Here is a 23,041-nt window from a genome sequence, read left to right on the forward strand (position 1 = left end):
CCGCTTTGGATTCCTAGATGGTGCTCGGTAAAAATTGAAATAACGAAACTCAAAATTAAAATCGGATTAAAGAGTAAGCCTGCTGTAACAACTCTATTGCGGAAATGTTATAGAGTGGACAAAGTTCACTGGACAATACATAATGCATTTGTGAAAGGGTTTTTGTTATTCGCATAGTGAAAGACGATTTCCTGTGAGAATAATTAACAGTTGTGTATTTAAAGGTTAAATTTAACTGTAATAAGACTGTAGTTCAGTTACCTACACAAATAGAACCATCCTTTTCGTATTTATCTGTATATGTATAGAACTTTAATGTTACAAAATTTAGACCCATTAGTTAGAATACATTAAAAGCAAACTCTGTTGTCTTCTACAAATCCTTTAATACAATCAAACACAAGCATAAGCCCACCCAACTTCAGGTCACGACAAGTGTTGCTTAACCTAGATGATCAGCTAAGAGCTAAGGTATCACTATCACAAACCAATCAAGTGTCTGGTCACGACAAGTGTAGCTTAACTACCTCAGGTATTAAAGCAATAATGAACCCATTAAGCTTCTGAGCGCGACTAGTATCGCATTACTTTATTGATAGAGCATAATAAAAGCAATATGTACATTGAAATCCAATTCCATAGAGATGTATCAACAGAAGTGCAATCTATTCGCAAAGGAAGTGGAATGCATTTCCTTTATAGGATTTACCCATTTCTAACCGAGAAATGAGGTTTTATTGTAAAAGCTGAGATGTTGCAACATATATTTACATTTTATTTTTTTCTGCGGTATTTGCAATCAGCCCTAATGCCCACCTTCCACTGCGTAAGTGTTGAGCGAGAAATAGTTGACCGGTGGAACGGAGTTTGAAACGATAATAATTTTTGCCTTCCACTAATGCGGTGCGTCTCTTTGCGTTTTTTACAAAGTTTACGGAGAGTGTTCGGAAGAATTGTTTGGGTTGATCCCTCCTGCCTCTTTTCAACACCGTACGAGCCGAACGACCTCTAAATTTCACCAGCATCATCTTGATGGTTGGAGGTCTTCCACAGTCCGCTTCACAAGGCATTTTCTTTTGCGAACTAGCGAACTGTGGAATCGGCTCCCGGGGGGGGGGGGTCTTCCCTCAAAGATACGACCTCCAAATGTTCAAAAAGCGAGCCTACTCCTCCCTCAAAGGCCGGCAACGCACCCACTAAAAATGGGTGTCTATGGGCTGCGTAGACTGCCCTTTTTGGTCGTCCCGCAAGCTCGTTTGCCCCCCCCCCCTATTATATAAAAAAAAAGAAAGAGTTTTTAAAATAATTTATTTCGCCACTGACAACGAGGTCAACTAGGCGGAGCGGGAAGCGGGAAATGAACGACTACTCCCTTCATTAAGTCAAAGTCAAAAATCATTTATTCATATAGGTAACACAATGTACACTTATAACCGTCATAAAAGAAATATATGCATTACATGCTTCTAATTTTACATTTACTACCAGTTCTCAAATCAAGGGCGTAGAACGGAAGAGAAGAACTGGCAATAAACTTTCCGCCACTCTTTTTTTTGTTCTCGCTCCATCCAGCGATGTTGTGCGTCCTCTTGTGAGCGGGGACCTGAGCACTAGTATGGGGCAGCCCTTCGTAAGATGTTTTTCTGAATTTCACTATGTCAGATTCTTCTAGTGAAGATGATTATATTAATACTAGCTGACCGGGCAAACGTCGTTTTGCCATGTATATCATCTATATATATAAAATTGAAACCCGTTTTACGTTGTCACGGCATAACATGAAAACGGCTTGACCGATTTGTCTGTTTTTTTTTTATAATATTCCTTGAAGTACGAGGATGGTTCTTACGGAGAGAAAAATTAAAAAAATTGAGTGAAAAAGTCTAAAAACAACCCTTTTCTATGTTCCCATACATAATATTCGTAATAATACTTATAAGTCAATTTGAACTTTAATACCATATCATAAAGTTCAAGTGTTACTGGAGGGGTTCCGGGAAGGTAAATTTTTATTTTATCAACTTTCTTTTTCTTAAGCTAGACCGGTGTCCCGAATAGCAGAATAAGTATTTTAAAAAAATTAAGAATCGACTGTTAGGCGGTACGATATTCGCCAGGCCAGCTAGTTTATAATAAAAAAATAAAAACAGATAAAAATATCTAAAAATAAAAAAAAAAATATTTAGGGGTGGACTACACTTAACATTTAGGGGGATGAAAAATAGATGTTATCCGATTATCAGACATACCCAATATGCACACAAAATTTCGTGAGAATCCGTCGAGCCGTTTCGGAGGAGTTTAACCACAAGCACCGCGACACGAGAATTTTATATTTTAGATGGTAAATAAAATCTTACTACTGTATCACAATAAAAAGAAGCATATCCGGCGCAAATCAACATTTTGATCCGACTCCGCTTTACTCGCTTGCAGTGGAAGTAAAGGCCGATTTACATTATCTTAGTGTTTAGGAGAGTGCTTTAGGATAGTACTTTAGTTGAAACATGTAAACGCTACTAGCTTTAGTAAACGCTACGCTAAAGAACTTGCCTTTCAAGTTGTACTAAAGCACTCTCCTAAACACTAAGATAATGTAAATCGGCCTTAACTGTATGAAATATAATAAAACTAGTTCAGTGAGTTTCGTACGGAGTCCGTGGGAAACTCGCTCAACTCGCTAATCTCGTATGTGACTCTTTCAATTCGCTCACTCCGCTCCGCTCGTCTCCGCTTTGGTGGAAGCACATGTATGAATATCATCGTTACGAGTATAGCGGAGTCCGTAATGGGTCCGTTCCGCTCGCAGTGGAAGGCGGGCATAAGGCTATGAGCGAGTCTGTTCTGTGGTGCTGTCATTGAAAGCATCTACTCATCTTCTACCTAGACCTACTGCCGGTCTTCTAGCTCTAGAATATGGTGTCGTTTTTGTCGACTCACACACTGTTCTATGATGAGTTGGCGAGCCAGTTTATTCGGGTGACAGATTAACCGCTCTTTGTATTTAGCTGCAAGTCTTCGGATTTCCTCTTTGATAGTTCTTATTACAAGGTGTTCGTGAACTTCGTCGTTGGTTGTGTACCATGGTACTTTTGCAATTGCTCTTAGGATCTTGTTCTGTTGTCGCTGGAGTATATTTAGTATGAGAGCAGTGTTGGGTTAGTGACTCTCATTCATGAGGTCGTAGTTTCGATCCCCGGCTGTGCACCAATGGACTTTCTATGTATGCATTTAACATTCGATCGAACGGTGAAGGAAAATATCGTGAGGAAATCGGCTTGTCTTAGACCCAAAAAGTCAACGGCGTGTGTCAGGCACAGGAGGCTGATCCATGGCCCATTCGATTGACAAATAATCATGAAACAGATATAGAAATCTGAGGCCCAGACATAAAAGAGAAGGTTGTAGCGCCACTAATATATTTTTTATAAGTCTATTCTAGGAATATTTTTTTGTCACTTATTTTGTACTAAAATAATAATTCAGTGGCGCTACAATCCTAAATGGATGTTGACCATATTATTTATTTATATATTCACACTTCGTTACATTACCAAGATTATATATTGGTATTGATAACAAATCTAGCTTACGTTGCAACTAAATAACGCTTTTAAAGTAATGCAAGATTTTAAAAATATTCGTGAATCATCAAAGAAAACTCTTAGTATCAGAGACAAATAATTAAATTAAATCACCTCACTATTAGCGGTGTTATAATGTGTAGCGGTTGGCATTAAGCCAGCCACAAGTGTCTGAATTTTTTGTTTTTCCACATTTAATTCTAGTAATGGCCAAGGCATGAAGTGTGTTTTGATTTTGTTTTGAATACTCAGTCCTGGCTAAGAATAAATCGAAAGATAATAATGAGTCGCTAATATTCAATTTCGAAATCATCTAAACGAAATAGAAAAAGTAAAGTTCATTAAACTGTTCATTTCAAAACCTAAGATTTCATTGTTCATTGAAATATAATTATAGCACCTTAATAACAAAGCCAAATAACAAAATTATATTAAAAGTTTACACTAAAGTTGGTACGATCTCTAGGTATTTCGATGTTTGACAAAAGTTTAACTTTATTTTATCAAAACGTTCGTGGCTTGCGTACAAAATCAAACGAATTTTATCAAAATCTTCTTACTTGTACTTTCGATGTTATTTTAATAACTGAGTCATGGCTTAATAGCAGTTTTTATGATAATGAACTGTGCAGTGATGAGTACCAGATGTTTCGACGTGACAGAAGTAAAGAAACCTCCAGTAAAAATATAGGCGGAGGGCTGCTGATCTATGTATCTCGTTATTTAAAAGCATATGAGAGGGCGGAGTGGAACTGCAATAGTGTTGAAACACTCTGGATAACTATACCCCATAATTCATTGGCAGTCAACGACCGGCGCAGTCTCCATATCGGTCTTGTCTATATACCTCCAGACTCTATGCAGGCTGAAAGACTTGAAACGTTTATTTCCTCGTTTAGCCACATAATGGACACAAATATAAGTGATAACTTTATAATAGTCGGTGACTTTAACCTCCCAAATATTAATTGGACGCCTCTGGGACCCATTCTATTAAAAAAAGGAACATCTAAAATACAAAATGTCTCCGAAATATTTTTAAATGAAATTAATATTTCAGGCCTAAAACAACATAATGTGTCGTCTAATAGTAGCAATAATGTCCTCGATTTAATTTTAAGTAATGTTTCCATCGACAGTTCGACAACTGATATGGCGCTAGTTAAACCAGACATATATCATCCTTGCTTAAAGATCGATGCTACCGACTTAGTTCTATGTAAAACCATCCCAAAAGCACAAATAAAATATAACTTTCGTCGTGCTAACTACGAGGATATTAATAAAGCGTTGTCGAATATTGATTGGGTAAAAGTTTTAATTGGAGGTACTATTGATGAAGTGACAGGTAGTTTCTATGTTATATTAGATAAAATAATTTCAAGTTTTGTCCCTAAAAGCAGGAGTATTGGCAGAAGCAAATTTCCTATTTGGTACTCAAGCTCTTTGAAACATATAATAAAAGATAAATTAAAAGCTCACAAGCGTTGGAAAACTTATAGGAATCCAAGAGATTATGATGAATTTTCGCTGTTACGCGCTAGGCAAAAACTTAGATACAAGTTGCTAGAAGTGCTTTGATATGTATGAGAAGAGTATCCAAAATAATTTGAGTAAGGATCCCAAAGCGCTGTGGTCATATCTGAGAAACAAACGCCAATGTAGCCCAGGCTACCCTAACACAATGATTTTCGGAGATGAAGTCTACTATACAGAAGCAGACGCTTGTGAAGGGTTCAACAGGTTTTTTAAAAGTGTTTTTCAACACCCAGATGATAGTTACAATCTTCAACACCTACCTGAATCCGATTATACATGCAACCAAGTAGTACTGACCGAGGATGAAGTCTGTAGAGAGTTGAAATCTTTAAATATTAATAAAGGTTCAGGGAGTGATGGAATACCTTCAATTTTTCTCCAAAAATGCTATAGACAACTCTCTAAACCCTTGACAAATATATTTAATCAGTCGCTTAATGTATTCTGTAGTTTCCCATCCAAATGGAAAGAAGCCCACATTGTTCCGATCCACAAAAAAGGGTCTAGAAATAAAATAGAACATTATCGACCAATTTCAATTCTAAATTCGTTTGGTAAATTATTTGAAAAATTAGTTAACAAAACGTTGAGTCCTCTTATCCTAAGACAATTACCACATCAGCAACATGGTTTTACAAAAAATCGTTCAACTGTCAGCAATCTCACCGTTTTCACCGAGTACATTTTAAAGGGAATGGACGAAGGAGAACAAATTGATGCGATCTATACGGATTTTGAAAAAGCTTTCGATCGAGTTGATCATGTCATTCTCCTACATAAGCTATTAGCGCTAGGAATCCGTGGGGATCTATACAGATGGATCAAATCCTATGTGACTAATAGAAGGCAGGCGGTAGTAATGGGTGGACATAGGAGCACATTTATAAATGTGACATCCGGTGTACCTCAGGGCTCTATACTGGGTCCGCTGTTGTTTAATGCTTATCTTTATGATATACAGAATTGTTTCAAGTATTCAGAATATCTTATGTTTGCAGATGACAAAAAAATATTTCTAAAAATTAAATCTATAGAGAACTGTGTTCAACTTCAACAGGATCTTAGTAGATTGGAAATTTACTACAAAAGAAATAAACTATCTTTAAATATTGGAAAATGTAGTAAAATTACTTTTACTCGCAAACATAAGAAAATACAATTTTGTTATAAGATAAGAGATACAACAATTAAACAGGTGAATTTGGTTGGAGACTTGGGGATACTACTAGATGATAAGATGTCTTTCTCAGAACATATAGATAATATAACAGAAAAAGCATATAAACAACTTGGATTCGTCAAACGAGTATGCAAATCTTTCAGGAATATAAAATGTATAAAATGCCTGTACTTTGCTTTTGTTAGGAGTACACTGGAATATGCATGCACTGTTTGGTCCCCAACCTACAAGAAATACATTGAAGCAATAGAGAACATTCAAAAAAAGTTTCTTAAGTTTTTAAGTTTTAAGGATTTCCGAAAGTACAGTAGCTATATAGATTCCTAAAAGTACTTTGGTATTGAATCATTGGAATGTCGACGTAAACAATATGACCTTATATTTTTACACGCTATTTGCAATGGTTTAATTGACTGTCCTGACTTATTGCCGCTTTTACTTTTTCACGCCCCTTCTTCACACAATACAAGGCAAACGCAACTATTTAAAATTCCTCGGTTTAATTCAAACTATTTGCGTAACTCAGTCATGCATCGTATACCTTCAGATTATAATAGGAATTACCAACAAATAGAAATATTTAATGTATCTAAAAAATGTTTAAGAAATGATATAAAAAATCTAGTATCTTTTATTAGATAGAATGGCTTTGTTATTCCTTCTTTATAATAAATGTGTTGTAATGAACTGTGAATCGTAGAATTTAGAATTTACATACATACATATATTCTTTGTAATTTTTTTTGTTTTTTTGTATTTGTATAGGTGTAACTGTGTTTTGTGTATGTTTAAATGTGTATTCCATTTTTGGCTCTTGTGTATAGTGTAATTTTTTGAATATTTTATAGTATTTGTAAGTAGCTGTAGGAATACCATTAAGAAAATAAATAAATAAATAAATAAATAAAGAATCAGCTAGAATTTGTAAGATCCTTCAAAAGATCTGTTTAAAACGGTGACATAAAGATCGGTTACGTGCCGACTAGAATCTCATACCATGAGCGTAATAGGTCAATCTCTGGAAACGACCACAAAAGGAGTACTTTTCCTGCTAGAACGCAGTGATACCAACTGGGGGTTTTCACCCTAAATTAGGGGGAATCAAGATGTATTGGGAGCATTTTAGGAGGTACATTTATTTATTTACTTAGTACAAGACAGAAGTACTTTATACAGGAGTTTGCTCCAGTTCAATCAATTTGTATGAATCAACTTATCGATTAAAAAGAGTCCCGAGAGTTTCTTGCCAATTCTTCTTGCCCGCTCCACGCCCTTGATTTGCGAACTGGTAGTAAATTTAGAATTAATTTTACATCTTTTCTTTTCACCTTTTGTTACCTATAAGTATAAAGTTATTTTGAGTTTTTTTTTAATTTATATTAAGCCTAGTAACCAAATATCAAGCTAAACTAAATATTAACACAAAGCGTATTAACTGAAATATCAAAGAGCTATAATACTCCAAGATCGAAATGTTATACTACTTAAATGTATTTTTGATGCATATTTGAAATTACCTATCAAATAGACTGTAAAACAAAGAACTTTAGGGGTTTTCAATAAAGGTATATTTGAAGTTGGTTTCTAGGAGGAAAATTCTTTGAACGGATCCAATCTCAACGCTTCGTGCCACGCGACGAATCGTGAGTGAGAACAGTCCTATACAAAGAATATCAAACATATAAAATTCTCGTGTCACAATGTTCGTTCCCATACTCCTCCGAAACGGCTCGAGCGATTCTTATGAAATTTTTTATGCATATTCAGTAAGTCAGAGAATCGGCTACTATTTATATTTCAAACCCCTAAGTGATAAGGGGTGTCAACCCCAACATGTTTTTTAATTTTTTTAGACAATTAGTTTTGTGTTTATTTTTTTATGATACAGCATACAAAAATAAATACAACCCCTAACTTTCACCCCTCTACGATCAACCGTATTTTTATTATAGTACATAGTTATTTTTATGGAACTAAAAAAATGTTTCCTAGAACATGGCAAAACAACGTTTGCCGGGTCAGCTAGTTTTTCTATAAATACCCTGGGATGGACCAACCGTTGACAGCTGAAGAAAGCGGTCACAACACAGGTAATACATTTTGTACGCCAACAAATACTTATCGCTTCCCAAACGTAGATAGTAATACAATATTGTCAACACGTCGACCATTTCAATTAGGTCAATTTGATCTAACAAGAGCAAAGACAATGAAGTGGTTTTGGCATCGGGAATCGTGTCACGCCTCTTAATTCATCGCATATTGTCCACCCATTGAATGTATTGCACTGCGTTGCAGTGGAACTGACATTGGTAATTATATACGCTTCGAATGTCGGCGATAGTTCAGACTATTCTGTAGACGAAATTGTCTGTGGGTTTAAAATAAATAGATTTTTGTGGAGCACGCATAAAAAATGTAATAGAATAGTTTTCAAACATCTAAACTTTTCATATACATAAAGTTTATATTATGACAAAAGTGTATTATGTATATAAAACAAACGGGCAGGAGGTTAACCTGATGTTAAGTGATACTGCCGCCCATGGACACTCAATGCCAAAGAGCTCGCGAGCTCGTTGCCGGGTTTTGTAAGAATTGGTATGCTCTTTTCTTGGAGGACCCTAAGTCGAATTGGTCCTGAAATACTTCAGTGGGCAGCTGGTTTCACATAGTGGTGCGTGGCAAAAAATGCCTTAAATAACGCTCAGTTGTGGAACGACGGATGTCGATATATATTTTGTATTCTGATGATGAAACTCAGCAGGTATTGATCCGAACAATTCCTCTAAAGTCTTGAGAATAAAGCAGTTGGCATTACTTTTAAACATAGACCATCTTGGTTGATTTTTGCTTGAAAATTTTGAATACACAAGTATTCTAGAACGAAATGAGGTTCATGCATTTTTAAGATGCAACATACCTGTCAATACTTTATCAAAGATATTCCTTGGGTGAATATAACTTAGAATATTTTCTACCCAACAATTTGGAGAGAAATTGTGCTTCGTTTGTTGTTCAGTTGATTAATACAATTTGGCATTAGCCGTCTTGGTCTCCGTGGGGAACTTTCCTCGTAATTTGACAAGATATTGCTTGTAATAATAAGCAATATCTTGTTACTAGTTACAAAAGCTTAGCTTCGATGGTCATGACTTTAAAAAAAACTGTTTGTGATTATAAAAACGGCGTGCGCACTAAGTACACATGTCAGAAGTGAAACTTCTTTGTAAATTAATTATTACTAAGGTAAAATCCCCAATAGATGATCCATCCCAGTATATGACCACTCCATGCATTTGTATATCTATATTGCATACTGTTTACACTGTTCCCTTACTCTCTCTCTCAATCTTTCTCACTATAGCTCTCTCCTGTCGTGATGCGACGTTCGTTCTATCACACTCTCACTTGCTTGCTCCCTACTCTCGCTCCATGGCTATTTGCTTCATGCTACGTTCCCCCTTTCTCACTCTCTCAATCGGTCTCAATCGCTCTCTCCCTTTTTCTTCGAGAAAAACGCTGTACTTCTTCGTATCGTACGCTTATATTATTATTGCGTTTCATCCGTAAAAATTTTACCCTAAAGTAGTTTCACTCAAAAAGTATTTTACAATTTTTCATTTAGTAAATCGAAGTATAAATCTACGGATAGATAAATTTTGGTCAGGTCTTTTATCCTTGACAAGTAGCTGTCCTGACGAAAGTTTAGATAAAACTTTTAAAATTCATTATCTATGTGCCCCCAAGTATAATCTATTTTTATATAAGACCTTGCCATTTCCCATAAAATAATCGTCACACGGCGCGCGTAGTGGCTATTCTTAAAATAATAAATATTATTTACACTAATATGCGTTCTATTTTCGTGGCAATACCGACAGATATGAATAGGATGGTGTTTTGAAATGAAAAACTAGTTTAATTTTGTTCATTGATGAAGGTTGTATTAAAAGGTTTGAGTATTATCACTAAATAAATTCAAAGCCCTCGTTAAACGGAAACTTATCAACAAAGCTTTTTATAAATTTGAGGACTACTTAAATGATCCTAATCCTTGGGATTGTATTGCTCCAGTTCAAACAATTTGTATGGCAATACCTGGCGATTAAAAAGAGTGGCGGAAAGTTTCTTGCCAGTTCTTCTTACCCGCTCTACGTCCTTGACTTGCGAACTGGTAGTAAATGTAAATTTACGATTAATTTAACTTGACGATTCAAAAGTGTACTTGGTTACCCACTTGAATAAAGATATTTTGAGTTTGAGTTTGTATTCATATCTCGGAATTAACCAAATATTTTCATCTATCACTCTAGAGTAAAATATTTGCCTAGCCTTTTCATTTCAATTTAGTTCCACTTTCTGCCACCTAACGCGGAAACTTTCTAAACTGTCAATATGGCGACGCTCATGATTTCCAAAGAACAGCAATATGTTATATTATAAATATATTAAATAAAAATATTGAAGTGAAACTTCTTTAGGCACATGAAGGTAAGTTTTTACGAAAACGTCACGAAGATGTGCAGCGTTTTTGTCGAAGGGAGAGAGCGATTGAGACCGATTGAGAGAGAGAGTGAGAAGGGCGAAGTACGTTATAATTCTATTTTTAAAATTAAAATTTCGTAAAGAGAATTTATGAAATATTAGTATTTTATATTTTATGCAAAATAATTTACGGAAATCTCAAATGACGAATTGTAAATTAAAATGCCACGTGTTTTTATTATCAAAGAAATAAATTAAATTCATTAAATTCCTAAGTTTCGGAAATCTAGAGTTTTAGATTTGTATATGAAGAAGACTTAAAAATTTGTTTGCTAAAGAAGTTTCACTTCTGATCTTCTTTTTTTTATGTCAGATGTTGTAACAAATGCTACGGCTGAATATTGGCTTAGTAAAGAGGCGAGGCTACATAAACAAAACAATTGATATTTCGCCGGAAAATAAATAAAAGAAAGAAATATAATAGAAAATTATAATTACTCCATATTCGTTGTGTAATCTAAGTAAAAATCTCGTCTAGAAAGACAAATTTGTTACTTGAAAGATAACCTATTTGAAATTAAATTAATACATAATTTAAAAGCCAACTAAAATATAAAATAAAGTCTCGCGTTTGTAAATCAACGAATTTATTTGATGTACTCAAAGAATTTGTCCTTTGGGAGATCCAGCGAATTAAGTTTGAAAAGTTTTATAAATTAAAAAATGTTTTTGCTATAGAAGATTTTTAATTTTCTTTCGGTATAGGCGACAAAACGAATTTTTATACTTTGCTTATAAAATAATAATATTTTCTATCTGTGGCAAAGAATCACTAATTAATTTAATTTTTAACTGTAGAGCACACCTCTACACACACCTTTACACACATTTTAAAAGAGCAGTGTTGGCCTAGAGGCTTCAGCGTGCGACTCTCATACCTGAGGTCATAGGTTCGATCCCCAGCTGTGCACCAATGGACTTTCTTTCTATGTGCGCATTCAACATTTGCTCTAACGGTGAAGGAAAACTACGTGAGGAAACCGACATGTCTTAGTCCGAAAGTCAACGGCGTCTGGCAGGTATAGGAGGCTGATCACCTACTTGCCTATTAGATTTAAAAATGATGAAACAGATTCAGAAATCTGAGGCCAAGACCTAAAGAGGTTATAGCGCCACTGATTTTTTAAATTTTTATTTAGATTGGAATGCCAATAAACTTATTTTTAATAAGGAATGTTAGTTTTATATTTTAATTTTAATATATACGCTATACAAGAAACAACATTTAGAGTTTGTTATTGTACATGAAAATCATCTTCTTTTAATAATCAATGCAAAATGTACTAACAAAAAAAATCTTTGTATTCAAATTTAAATGACTCACTGTATGTACATAGACAAACCAAAACTAGCGTCTTTTCCACAGACTAACAAACAAATTAATTAAAACATCTGTTAACATCAAATAGATAATTAATAATCTAAAGAATCTAATCTATGAAAAATCTAATTTAAGAAATATAATTATATATTTTTTTATACTCACAACGATAACTTTACGATTTTAATATACTCATAGGTTTTTGTTTAAAGATAAATCCGTATATGAGGGCATTTCAGAAATCTTTTTAAATTCAATAACCCGCAAAACGAGCTTTATAATTCACTGTATATTTTTCATATGACTTGAAATAATGTCCTATGACCTCAAGATGGGGAAGAGGGTGTCCGCACTGAGTCTCCATCGCGTTCGGTCTTTCGTATTTCAACTCGCTCCAAGTCTCTCCTGCTCTCTTTGCCTCATCTGCATCTGTAAGACGCCAGGTTGGGACGGCCACACTTCCGCTTTCCTTGCGGATTCCAATCAAGCGTCTGCTTGGGGATATGATTGGAATCCTTTCGTATTGTAGCATATCCATTTCCACTTGTGTCGCTTGATCTGCTGACTTATCAGGGTTTCTCGGCAGCGCTCCCAAAGATGCTCGTTGGAGATCTTGGCCCAGTAGATAACCAGAATACGACGAAGCGGTTGGCGAAAACTTGGCCATGTGTATATAAACCAATTACAATTGGAATAAGAAAAAAATGTGTGTGTGTACAAAGTACACATGTCAGAAGTGAAACTTCTGTGGCAAACTAATCTTTAAGTGTTGTTCATATTTATACAAATCTAAAAATTTAGATTTCCGATACTTAGAGGGACGGAAAAAGGAAGATATCTTAGGAATTTAATGAATTTAATTGTCATTAAAATATTAAGTGTCGAATAATAAATAATAAATATGTAATAAATAATAAATAATGTGACGGTAAATTTTTTTCCAACGCCGATAAAGAAGTTTGACTTCAAAAAGGAACATGGCGCGTAACCGAAAAACGAGACGCGTAACGCGAAAATGTTACACTAAATTTTTTTCCAACCCCGATAAAGAAGTTTCACTTCAACAATATTTTATTTCAACATAATATTAGTCACAGTCTAAATATAGTATCTTCTTTAAAATGTAGACAAATACCTCACATAAACTATTGTTCATGCTTCGCCAATACTTGCCAACAAGTCATGATTGATTGTGACAACTCCTGTTTACCGAGCAATTCATTTTATGAGACATTCGATATAATTGGGCCAAAGACATTTATTAAGATAATAATTGACTTCACAAATGACGTGAGGCTTGAATACGGAGTTATAAATCGAGAAAATATTTAATATAACAATGTCACAGTTTATAATAATAGTATTATAGACCGAGAGATAGTGACACAAAATAGTGGGTCATTTGTACCAGTGCAGTGTGGTGGTTCTTTAAGGGTCTTATTACAAAGAAAAATGATGGGCATAGCGCTGGTGGCCCAATTGCGTGGGCGTGAGTCGAAGTCGTCGGATTAATTAGAGTGTCAAACTATTTGTTCCACAAGAATTCTAGTATTTTCCGATAGTCCATAAAAAATAAGAGGCGGCAGTGTCATGCCATACTTATCCGGTGTGACTTACAGCCCGCCATACCGACGCGTATGCGTTAGTTAAAAAAAATACGTGTAGCACTCAGGGACTCCCGCGGTAAACCTACCTATTGCATAGCATTTTTATCAACTTATACAATATAATTATTTTTTGCTACTGCAAAAAAAAAATACTTTTTTTTTCTTTGATATTAATTCAATCTACCACTTTACCAGACTCAGACTAACACGCCTATCCGATCACGCTAAACCGATGTGAGACGCAGTATGCGTTCTGTACCGCTCTAACGCGTATTGGCCGCACCTATGTTACGTCATCGAGTGTTAGGTTTATTTTGTTACGGAATTTCTTGATTTGGTCGCCGCGCTCAAAGCCCGCGATAAAATCTATGCAATAGCTTAAAAATATTGAACCATTTGTACTAGACGGACGGTTCCTAATAGCCGCCATACCACCGAAAACAAGATTTTTTTTTGCCAAACGACTTGTACCCACTAATTTGTGTCACTATCTCCCGGTCTATTACTAAAAGTCTTCTCTACGTACCTACGGCTCGCTTATCTGCTACTTTAATGGTCCAGTTAATAGGCTATCTCGCTCTTACAACTTGATTAGTAACATCGATGAAAATATTGATATATTTTACAACAATCTTCCAACTTACGGTAAGAAACTTGTTGCTTGTTGTATATTTTTTCCCTTGCTAGCTTGCTTATGTTCTAGTGTAATTGATTTCACATTTTTTTATATGCATACAAGTTGTTTTAGAACTAAATAATAAATAAATACGGCCCTTACCAACCTAGGAGTTCCGACACCTCTTATTCGAATTCTTCGTGAATACAACATAATAAACACTACTTATCCAGGGCTATATATATTCGGTAGTGGGCTGATCAATTTAAAAAAATAATATTAAACTAATCTAATCCAATCTAATCCGCTATTTTACTAGTATTTTTTGCTTTCAGTAAAATCTAAAATTGGACGTGTAATATTTCTATTGTTTAATTTGTGGAACATTTATGTTTACCTTAATTGTCATGTATTTTAGAATATATAGCTTGTAACATATACTGTAGATATATCATTATATATATGATGTGGTAAGCTTTAATAAATAAATAAATATGTTAAGTCTTCTTCGATAAAAGAAATGTCTATGCATTTAATGTTCAGGCGATTTATACACAACATAAAACTAAGTTTCTTTATAAATTGCATACTAGATCTTATCGTCTCAAATATATCCGGAGCTGGTGCGGAACTGAGGAAATTGTTTATGGGAAGCGATTCACGGCATCGGCGATGGGACATTTCAAAGGATACCATCGGAATCCTTCCGCGGTCGACGGTGACTCATATGTCAGCCTAAACATATATTATACCAAATCAAGTGTGTCGAAACTATATGACCAACAAGATAGATGAAAACATAGTTGATACTAAATCTAATTTCAATTTGAAGTGCAATCGTTCACGAGTATCCTTAAGTTATCCGCTTGGTCTTCAAGAAGCAAAAATTATGTGTAAAGCCTTTATAATTAAGGAATCCTACGGCCTTTTAATTAGGTGTATAATTTATATAAGATTCCTACGGCCTTTTAATTAGATGTAAAGCCTTTATAATATAAGATTCCTACGGCCTTTAATTAAGATGTAAAGCATTTGTAATTTAAGAATCCTACGGCCTTTAATTCAGATGTAAAGCCTTTATAATTTAAGAATCCTACGGCCTTTAATTCAGGTGTAAAGCCTTTATAATTAAGGAATCCTACGGCCTTTTAATCAGATGGAAATCCTTTATAAAATAATATTCCTACGGCCTTTTAATCAGGTGTAAAGCTTATAATGGTCCAGTATGTTATAAAAGCTCATAACAAATAGAGATAATCAAAACTAACTAAAAACGTGTTAGTAAATTTTTGTTCTACTTTTATTAACGAAGTCAAGACTTTTTCAATTACCAGATTTTATGAATTATGTTTAAATAATTTAAATAATCTTAATTATTATGATTAAATAAATTTTATTTCAATTTAAATTATAATAACTGAAATATATTATTTAGGCAAGGTTCCGAAGATACTGGCAGCGTTTCCCCTTTTAATAGCTAGACTAAAACACCACTTCCCTTGTTTTAAAGAAAAATATATTCTAAAGTGTATTAATGGAAAACAAATTATATGTTGTGAACGTAATTACGGACAACGATTAATGACAACCTTATCGTGTAATAATAGGTAATTACAATCTACAATATAACATTTCTAGCATACCTTTTTCATATTTATTCTGTGTTTCATGATATATCTTATATATGTCACCGTAAAATTGTAAACACCGTTAGATTGTAATCTATCTCGCGAGATTATAAACTGTCGAAAGATTGTGAACCTCAACGAACTGCTTACAATTTAACGTATTATTATTCGGTAGTTATATGAAATTGTTGGAAAGTAAAATTAATCTGTAATTGACCAAAGAAGTTTGAATGATAACTAAGTTAGTGTAGTACAATCTACCGAATAATAATATGTTAAATTGTAAGCAGTAAGCTGAGGTTCACAATCTTTCGACAGTTTATAATCTCGCGAGATAGATTACAATCTAACGGTGTTTACAATTTTACGTTAACATATATATATATTACGTGTTACGTTGTTTGTCCGCTATGGAAACTAAACTACTTAACCGATTTCAATCAAATTTGCACACCGTATGCAGTTTGATCTAACTTAAAAGATAGGATACTATCTCAATTTATACCCGCAATATTATTTTATTGCAAATTATTTGTTTATTTGACAGTGACAATTCTAACAGATGGCGCTGTGTTGAAAGTACCAAAGTTTCACATAAGCTACAGTTTAATGGCATAACCACCAAAAAAGCATGGTGGTCCCCATGACTGGTGTTCTCCTACCGTTTCCCTCGAAAAGTTTACTACTATGTAAGATAACAAAAACCGTATCCTATTCTGCCTCGCTCCATGATTAATACCGTCTTCACCATAAGGGCACATGGGGCCCTGTTAACTTTTTTTTACTTTCCAAAAGGGCCCCAAATTCTTGTGTGCCCAATGGCCCCAGCCTAGTTTAAGACGGCCCTGCCCATGATGAAACTCAGCTGCAGAATCTGAACTTCTCTAAACACTCTCCGCATTCCATAATTCCACTACGAGAGAGATTGCGTAAAATTATAAAACCTTAACATTTGACGAAACATAAATCGTGCCTTTTCAAATTTAGTCCCCCGAGGAAGTTCGCGCTGTATTGTACCTATCAAACCCCTTTGAAACGTGTTTGTAACTCATCCCATTATTCAGATCACATTTTGCACGTCACCCTCCACAAATCTCAGTAAACGTAGGCAAACAATAGTATACTAGACAGTCTGAAGGTTCTAGGTATAGGCTTTGAAAGCTGGTTTAGATTAAAAGTCGGTTTCTTCATTTTTTTCCGGTATCACTTAAGATCGGGTGAGCCAGGAGGCCGCCCGTGGACACTCACATTTGCGAGTCGCAAATGTGTTGCCGACCTTTCTAGAATTTGTACACTCCTATCTTGGACTCTAAGTCAAATTGGTTCATAGCTGAATTAGGTGTTAATCCGAACAACTCCTCTGAACAGTCTCCATGTGGTAGAAGATACAGATTACCACAAATTCCAATATCAGATGGAACTAAACTGTTTTTTTATAAAGCGAGTATTAAATTTCTTGGCCGAGTTATATTATTAATAATAACAATCGTTATTAATCGAAATATTCAGAGATTTTATTGGCCGTTAAACGATTCGAATAGATTCCCCTCTATGTTAAGTTGTTCTATAAACGCGAATTAGGAAGAAAAGATTGGGAAATATTTTTATTTTATGAATAATTTTAAAATTATTTCGCTAAATTATATTTTTATTACTCTAGCATACAATACTATGCTAGAGTAATTACTATTGGCTATATTTATTTCCAAAATATTTAAAAAAAAGCCGGAACATGCCGCTGATGAAAAATAACGACATATCAAATTGTTCATATTATACTTTTTTAAGTTCTAAATTCACATTTACTGTCAGGAACAAATCAATGACATAAAGCAGTCGACTTATAATCTAATTAATTAAATGATATTTATATTTAAATGTGATATCATTCATGTAGATAACTGAATATACATATAAGCGCAAGTGAAAAAAAATAATGCTTCTAAGTTTACATTTTACAAATAGTTCTATTATCGAAATAATTCCAATACTCGCGTCACACTGTGTGTCGCAACGGCTTCATAAAAATAGTACGTACAAAAATACGCATCATAAAATATCAAGCGTGGCGTGCGTCGACATTATCTAAGTGCTTATGAGTATGTGGGAACGTTAATTTTTAACGCTTAATATAAGTTATATCTTTACTTGTTATTTTATGTCTCGAAAGTTAGCTTTTTTAAAACTAATGTAAGAATTCAATTAGCTTATAAATTATCTTTAAATGTCGAGTTTTACATTAAATGAAACAAGTTCTCTGTAAGAGGTGTACAGTTAGATGGAAAATCTTAAATATTCAATTACTTTCCAGACCTAGGACGGTTTTCCGATACATTTCCTAAATGAATAGATTCGCTCTATTCTTATATATGTATTAAGTACACAATTCATAACTTATTCACATTGATGAGTGCATACAAATATATTTGGAAATACCGCCGTGGTTCTAACTGACTTAAAAATCCGAAGGAAGATGTTATCAAATCAACATGTACTTTTTTCACATTACTACAAGAAAATGACCGAAGCCAAATTTTTACGGAATTTATATTCAAGTTTACTAATTTGAGGATTGAAATCAATTATAATTATATATTGAAATCAATTATAGTATAATGTAGGTAAATATGAATTCAGAAATGAAATACAAGCCTAAACGAAGTTATCGTGCGTAGTATAATAATTATAAGACGTAGTCTAAAATGCCCCACACTTATCTTATTTAACACCTAAATTAAGTTATAGCTTCGTTCTAGTAATACGCGTATTTTTTTAAACTCAAGCTTTGGTTGATAAAATATGATTATTATATACATTTTTACATATGTATGTCTCATTTCGTACGTACTTTTAATTTAGTACTAACTTTTAAGATGAATAAGTTGAGATAGCAAGAAATCTAAAATATTATGTCACGTCTCATATAAAACTGTATTTAAAATTTGTACGTTTAATAAAATTGTGTCCATATAACATTAACAAATGTACAAATTTGAGTTGAATAACTATTTGATCTCTAACTTTGTTGTTACCATTTTTAAGGATTTTAAATAACTTCCCAACAATGAAGCTTTAACTATCTTTTCATTTGGTTACAATGTAGCCTTATCTAAAAGAGATGCCCTTAATGTATCGATTTGTCATCCCACTCGTAAATTAAGGACACTGAGAGTGAAAATATTCTTTTGTAAGTAAATATTTTCGTACATTTAAAATAGTGTAAACATTATTCAATAAGCATTGTTGTAGCATGAGTTATGACCTTCACGGAGTGTCAAAATTTAAAAGACAATTACTACTCACTCTTCTGATTGCTGAGAGACATTATCCTTGTCCTTGTGGGCCTGCCCAGAACTGCAGGAATTGCCCATGGCGCTGGCAATCACCTATCCCAACATCACCATATAATTTATTAATAACACTTTTCACCACTTAATATATAAATACAGAAGCACACGCGAAACACTTTTGTTTAGCATTGCCCGGTGTCACGACGAAGCGGCAAAATAAAGCGCAACAAGACATACACTCCTCGCGTCGTCGCAAACGCGAATAAAATCGATTTCGCGCCCTCTTGTCATTTGTTCCCCGCCCACTTCAGCCCGCGCGCCATTTTCGTTATCCATTTCACGTAGGTTTTACTAAAAAGTTTTCTTATTTATGACATTAATAATATGAGATGAGAAGAATTAAAATAATTATGCATGATGAAAATTATAAGATAAATATGGGTAAAATTTTCCCATACAATGGAAAGCATTAGGAACGATACCTATAAAAAGGTTGAATTATTTCTATTCAATTTGACACTGGCAATTAATAGAATTATGCCTAATACGTTTAGGTTCAAATTTTTCGAACGAACATTCTTCTATTGTTTATTTTCTGTCGAATTTCAACAAGTGCTTTGTGCAGTTATTGTAGTTTTTTGTGTTTAAAGTGATTTCTGTGGGTTTTCTGATGTTGTATTGCACTTGTGGTGAAACTATAAGAAATGCCCAAGTGTTTTATGAACTCCGTGCGGCCGTTAAGAGGATTTTTCATTCATAACTCAGGTAATAAATATGATGGAATCTTTACCTTACTCATGATCTTATAAACATTGTGAAGAGGTCTTTTAGGGCTTTACCTTTAGCAAAATAAATCAGTTTATAGTCTAGTAAGTAGTTCTAATATGTAATAATTTCTTATTAAACAATGAAGAAACTGTTGCTTCTCTCGAAAGTGCATATACCAAGTAGTTTTTTTTTATACATATATGCAATATTGCTAAATAGTTTCTCATAGGCTCGAGATAACTTACGTTATATATTTAAACAGTTACACGCCGTATTTTATGTCCATCTATATGTATATTACTCTATCATTGTATACATCCATTATTTTATTTGTAGATGAAGTAATAAAATCATCTCGAGGGCCAAAAATGTCGCTAAAAAAACAGAAGACTCTTTTAAAAAACAACGAAACCATATACAACGACAAAGTACCAATTTCCACGCGCTTTTATCTCCAACTTTTAAAGAAAAGTCAGTTCCTATCGCATTTTATTGACAATGAGAACTACGACTACGCATCTGAAACCGAAAAGCCGATTATTTCAGAGGTTAATAAGAAAAATAATACGAATCAAAAACGTGAAGCCGATAAATCCACGTACAATCTACGATCTTCCGAAAGAACGGTAAGGAAAGTATTCTGCGAAAAACCTAGAAGACGGAAAAAGAAGATTATAGAAGCACAAGAGAAGACCATTGAGAAAAAAATTATAAAAGAGCCTCTTGCTCCAATAATAGAAGAGTTGAAAAGCAGGGAACCTCTTAAAAGTTCATTTAGAGGATCTGAAATCGACAAAATTGCAGAAAAGCTTAAAAGCCTGGTACGCAGTAATGAAGAAGAGAAGCTAACTAAAGAGTTACTGTACTGCAAAGAGTCATTTGAGAAGGAGAATTTGGTTCCTGATGGCAATAATACAGTCTTGAAAGAGGGTAAGAAATGTTTTTATCTATTTTTGTTAGCGTAGTGGTAATTACTAAAAAATAAACGTTATTAAACAGGTCATAATCATACTTATCTTTTGTCGTAATTTTAAACATTCGTTAAACACGAAAGATTTTATAGACGGATATTTTATTCGTTATCATAAACTACAGAACATTATTTAGGCAGAGACGTGGATAATCTTCATTATCTATGTACTAAGGGAACATAAGCGATAAAAAAATGTTGTTAAAAGAGGTATTATAACTTAAGACTATTCCACAGAGATCAAAAACGATACAGAGCTGAAGAAAACAACATCAAATACCAATGCTGGTGAGGGCTGATACCTAATAAATCCTCAATTCGTCGATTGTAACATAGTAATCGAAAATTTATTACAGATTATAAATGTGCTGAAGAACGGCGTCCAAGACCATGCCACGTGTGTTCGTACTGCGGCAAAAGCTTTGACAGGCCGTGGGTGCTCAAAGGACATCTGCGCCTGCACACTGGCGAGAGGCCATTTCCATGTCCATACCCACATTGCGGTAGAACCTTCGCTGATCGGTAAGTTTATGTTTCAAAGACACTGAGATTGTTGTGAACTCAAAATGTCGACTGTAAATAATAAATACATTTGCGTTTATAACACATAAAAAGTTTTATTTAAATTTGTAAACTAAAGAGCCTATTTTCAAGCGGTAGGCTGTGTGTCATCCTAACCAATTATTATTACCTTTCTGAGAAATAAAGGCCCTGTTGAATGATATAACTATATACCTACTATATGCCTATAATCTAAGATATAACGAAGACTGGATTGTTATGATCTGGTCTGAAATAAATATTATATATTAACTTATATTTTTGTTTTAAAGTTCAAATCTTCGCGCCCATCAACGCACTCGTGGACATCACTCGTGGCAATGGCGTTGCCAACATTGCGGCAAAGCTTTCAGCCAGAACAGATACTTGGAGAGACATAGAGCTGACGCTTGCAAAAAATATAAGTAAGCATACTTTTAGATAAATGTTTAAAAAAAAAAGTTTAATACTTACGCTACTTAAATTTGTTTTCTACCGACAACAATACATATAATATAGAGTTTCTGGAATCGATTCTCTGCAGACATGAAACATGGCCAAACAAAACATGGCCTTCTCACGAATAATACTTGGCCTTCTCACGAATAATACTTGGAATCGAATAGATAACATAATAGAAAAGTAATGATTTTTTTTTTGTATTGGAAACTTTAAATTGCAACGTGTGTAGTTATGTAATAGGTGGCAAACGGGCAGGAAGCTCACCTGATGTTAGCCCATGGACACTCACATTGCCAGAATGCTTACAAGTGCGTTGCCGGCCTTTTATGAATTGGTACGCTCTTCTCTTGTAGGACCCTAAGTCGAATTGGTTCGGAAATATTCAGTGGGCAGCTGGTTCCACATAGTAGCTTTGAGCGGCAAAAACTGCCTTAAGAAACGCTCAGTTGTAGAACGGGCGTTGAGGTGATACGGATCGTATTTCGTATTCTGCCTTGACGTCCAATAATGAAACTTTTTAAACTAATTCAAGTTTTCTTTCAGGCTTAATACAAGGCAAGCCCACAGTACAACTCTACCTAACAAGGAAAGCATTCCACTTTACGGTGTTATACGAAGAAATGTACTTTCTAAACCAGATGTGAATATTTATTGTAAGGATTTTAATGAAGAGCCAATAGATTTGTCGATTCGCAAAAGAATGGATTGACCCCAATAATGTGTTTTATTTACAAAAGCATTAGTTTTTAGTCAAGGAATTCCAATAAGATTTCAGTTTCATTCGTTTTCTACTCATACTGTGAAATGGATATCAATTTCGTTAATATTTTAAATTAAATATGTCCTGAATGCAAACAGTATTGGCAATATAGTATTATATCCAATAGATAATTCTTAGAAAATTTTAATGTGGTTCGTAAGCCGTTTTAGTTACATTTATAATATTAGCAGAGTTGGCCTAGTGGCTCTCATCCCTGAGGTCGTAGGT

At 34.2% G+C, this 23,041-nt stretch overlaps 2 protein-coding genes across 3 annotated transcripts in view; one reads left to right on the forward strand and one right to left on the reverse strand.

Annotated features, from left to right (window-relative positions):
• LOC125050410 (NACHT domain- and WD repeat-containing protein 1) overlaps window positions 1–19,560 on the reverse strand; it is a 57,062-nt gene extending 37,502 nt beyond the window's left edge. For both annotated transcript variants that reach the window (XM_047650256.1, XM_047650255.1), the window contains exon 1: window positions 19,327–19,560. In XM_047650256.1, the coding sequence (XP_047506212.1) occupies window positions 19,327–19,394 (68 nt within the window). In that variant the 5' untranslated portion in view covers window positions 19,395–19,560. The remainder of the gene's footprint in view (window positions 1–19,326) is intronic.
• Window positions 19,561–19,674: 114 nt separating this feature from the next.
• Window positions 19,675–22,768, forward strand: LOC125050514 (zinc finger protein 69 homolog B-like). The gene is made up of 6 exons (XM_047650412.1): window positions 19,675–20,078; window positions 20,418–21,011; window positions 21,289–21,339; window positions 21,408–21,573; window positions 21,885–22,016; window positions 22,597–22,768. Exons 1-6 carry the CDS (start codon window positions 20,018–20,020, stop codon window positions 22,760–22,762), a joined length of 1,170 nt encoding a protein of 389 aa, XP_047506368.1. The 5' UTR covers window positions 19,675–20,017; the 3' UTR covers window positions 22,763–22,768.
• Window positions 22,769–23,041: the final 273 nt, after the last annotated feature.

This window comes from Pieris napi, chromosome 6 (assembly GCF_905475465.1).
Source record: "Pieris napi chromosome 6, ilPieNapi1.2, whole genome shotgun sequence".
Lineage (NCBI taxonomy): Eukaryota > Metazoa > Arthropoda > Insecta > Lepidoptera > Pieridae > Pieris > Pieris napi.

Excerpts from the sequence above, each read along its gene's own strand:
- LOC125050514 (XM_047650412.1), top strand. The coding sequence starts at position 20,018 with ATGCCCAAGTGTTTTATGAACTCCGTGCGGCCGTTAAGAGGATTTTTC. Across the intron at positions 21,340-21,407 it reads AACATCAAATACCAATGCTG|ATTATAAATGTGCTGAAGAA; the intron begins GTGAGGGCTGAT and ends AATTTATTACAG. Across the intron at positions 21,574-21,884 it reads GGTAGAACCTTCGCTGATCG|TTCAAATCTTCGCGCCCATC; the intron begins GTAAGTTTATGT and ends TTTGTTTTAAAG.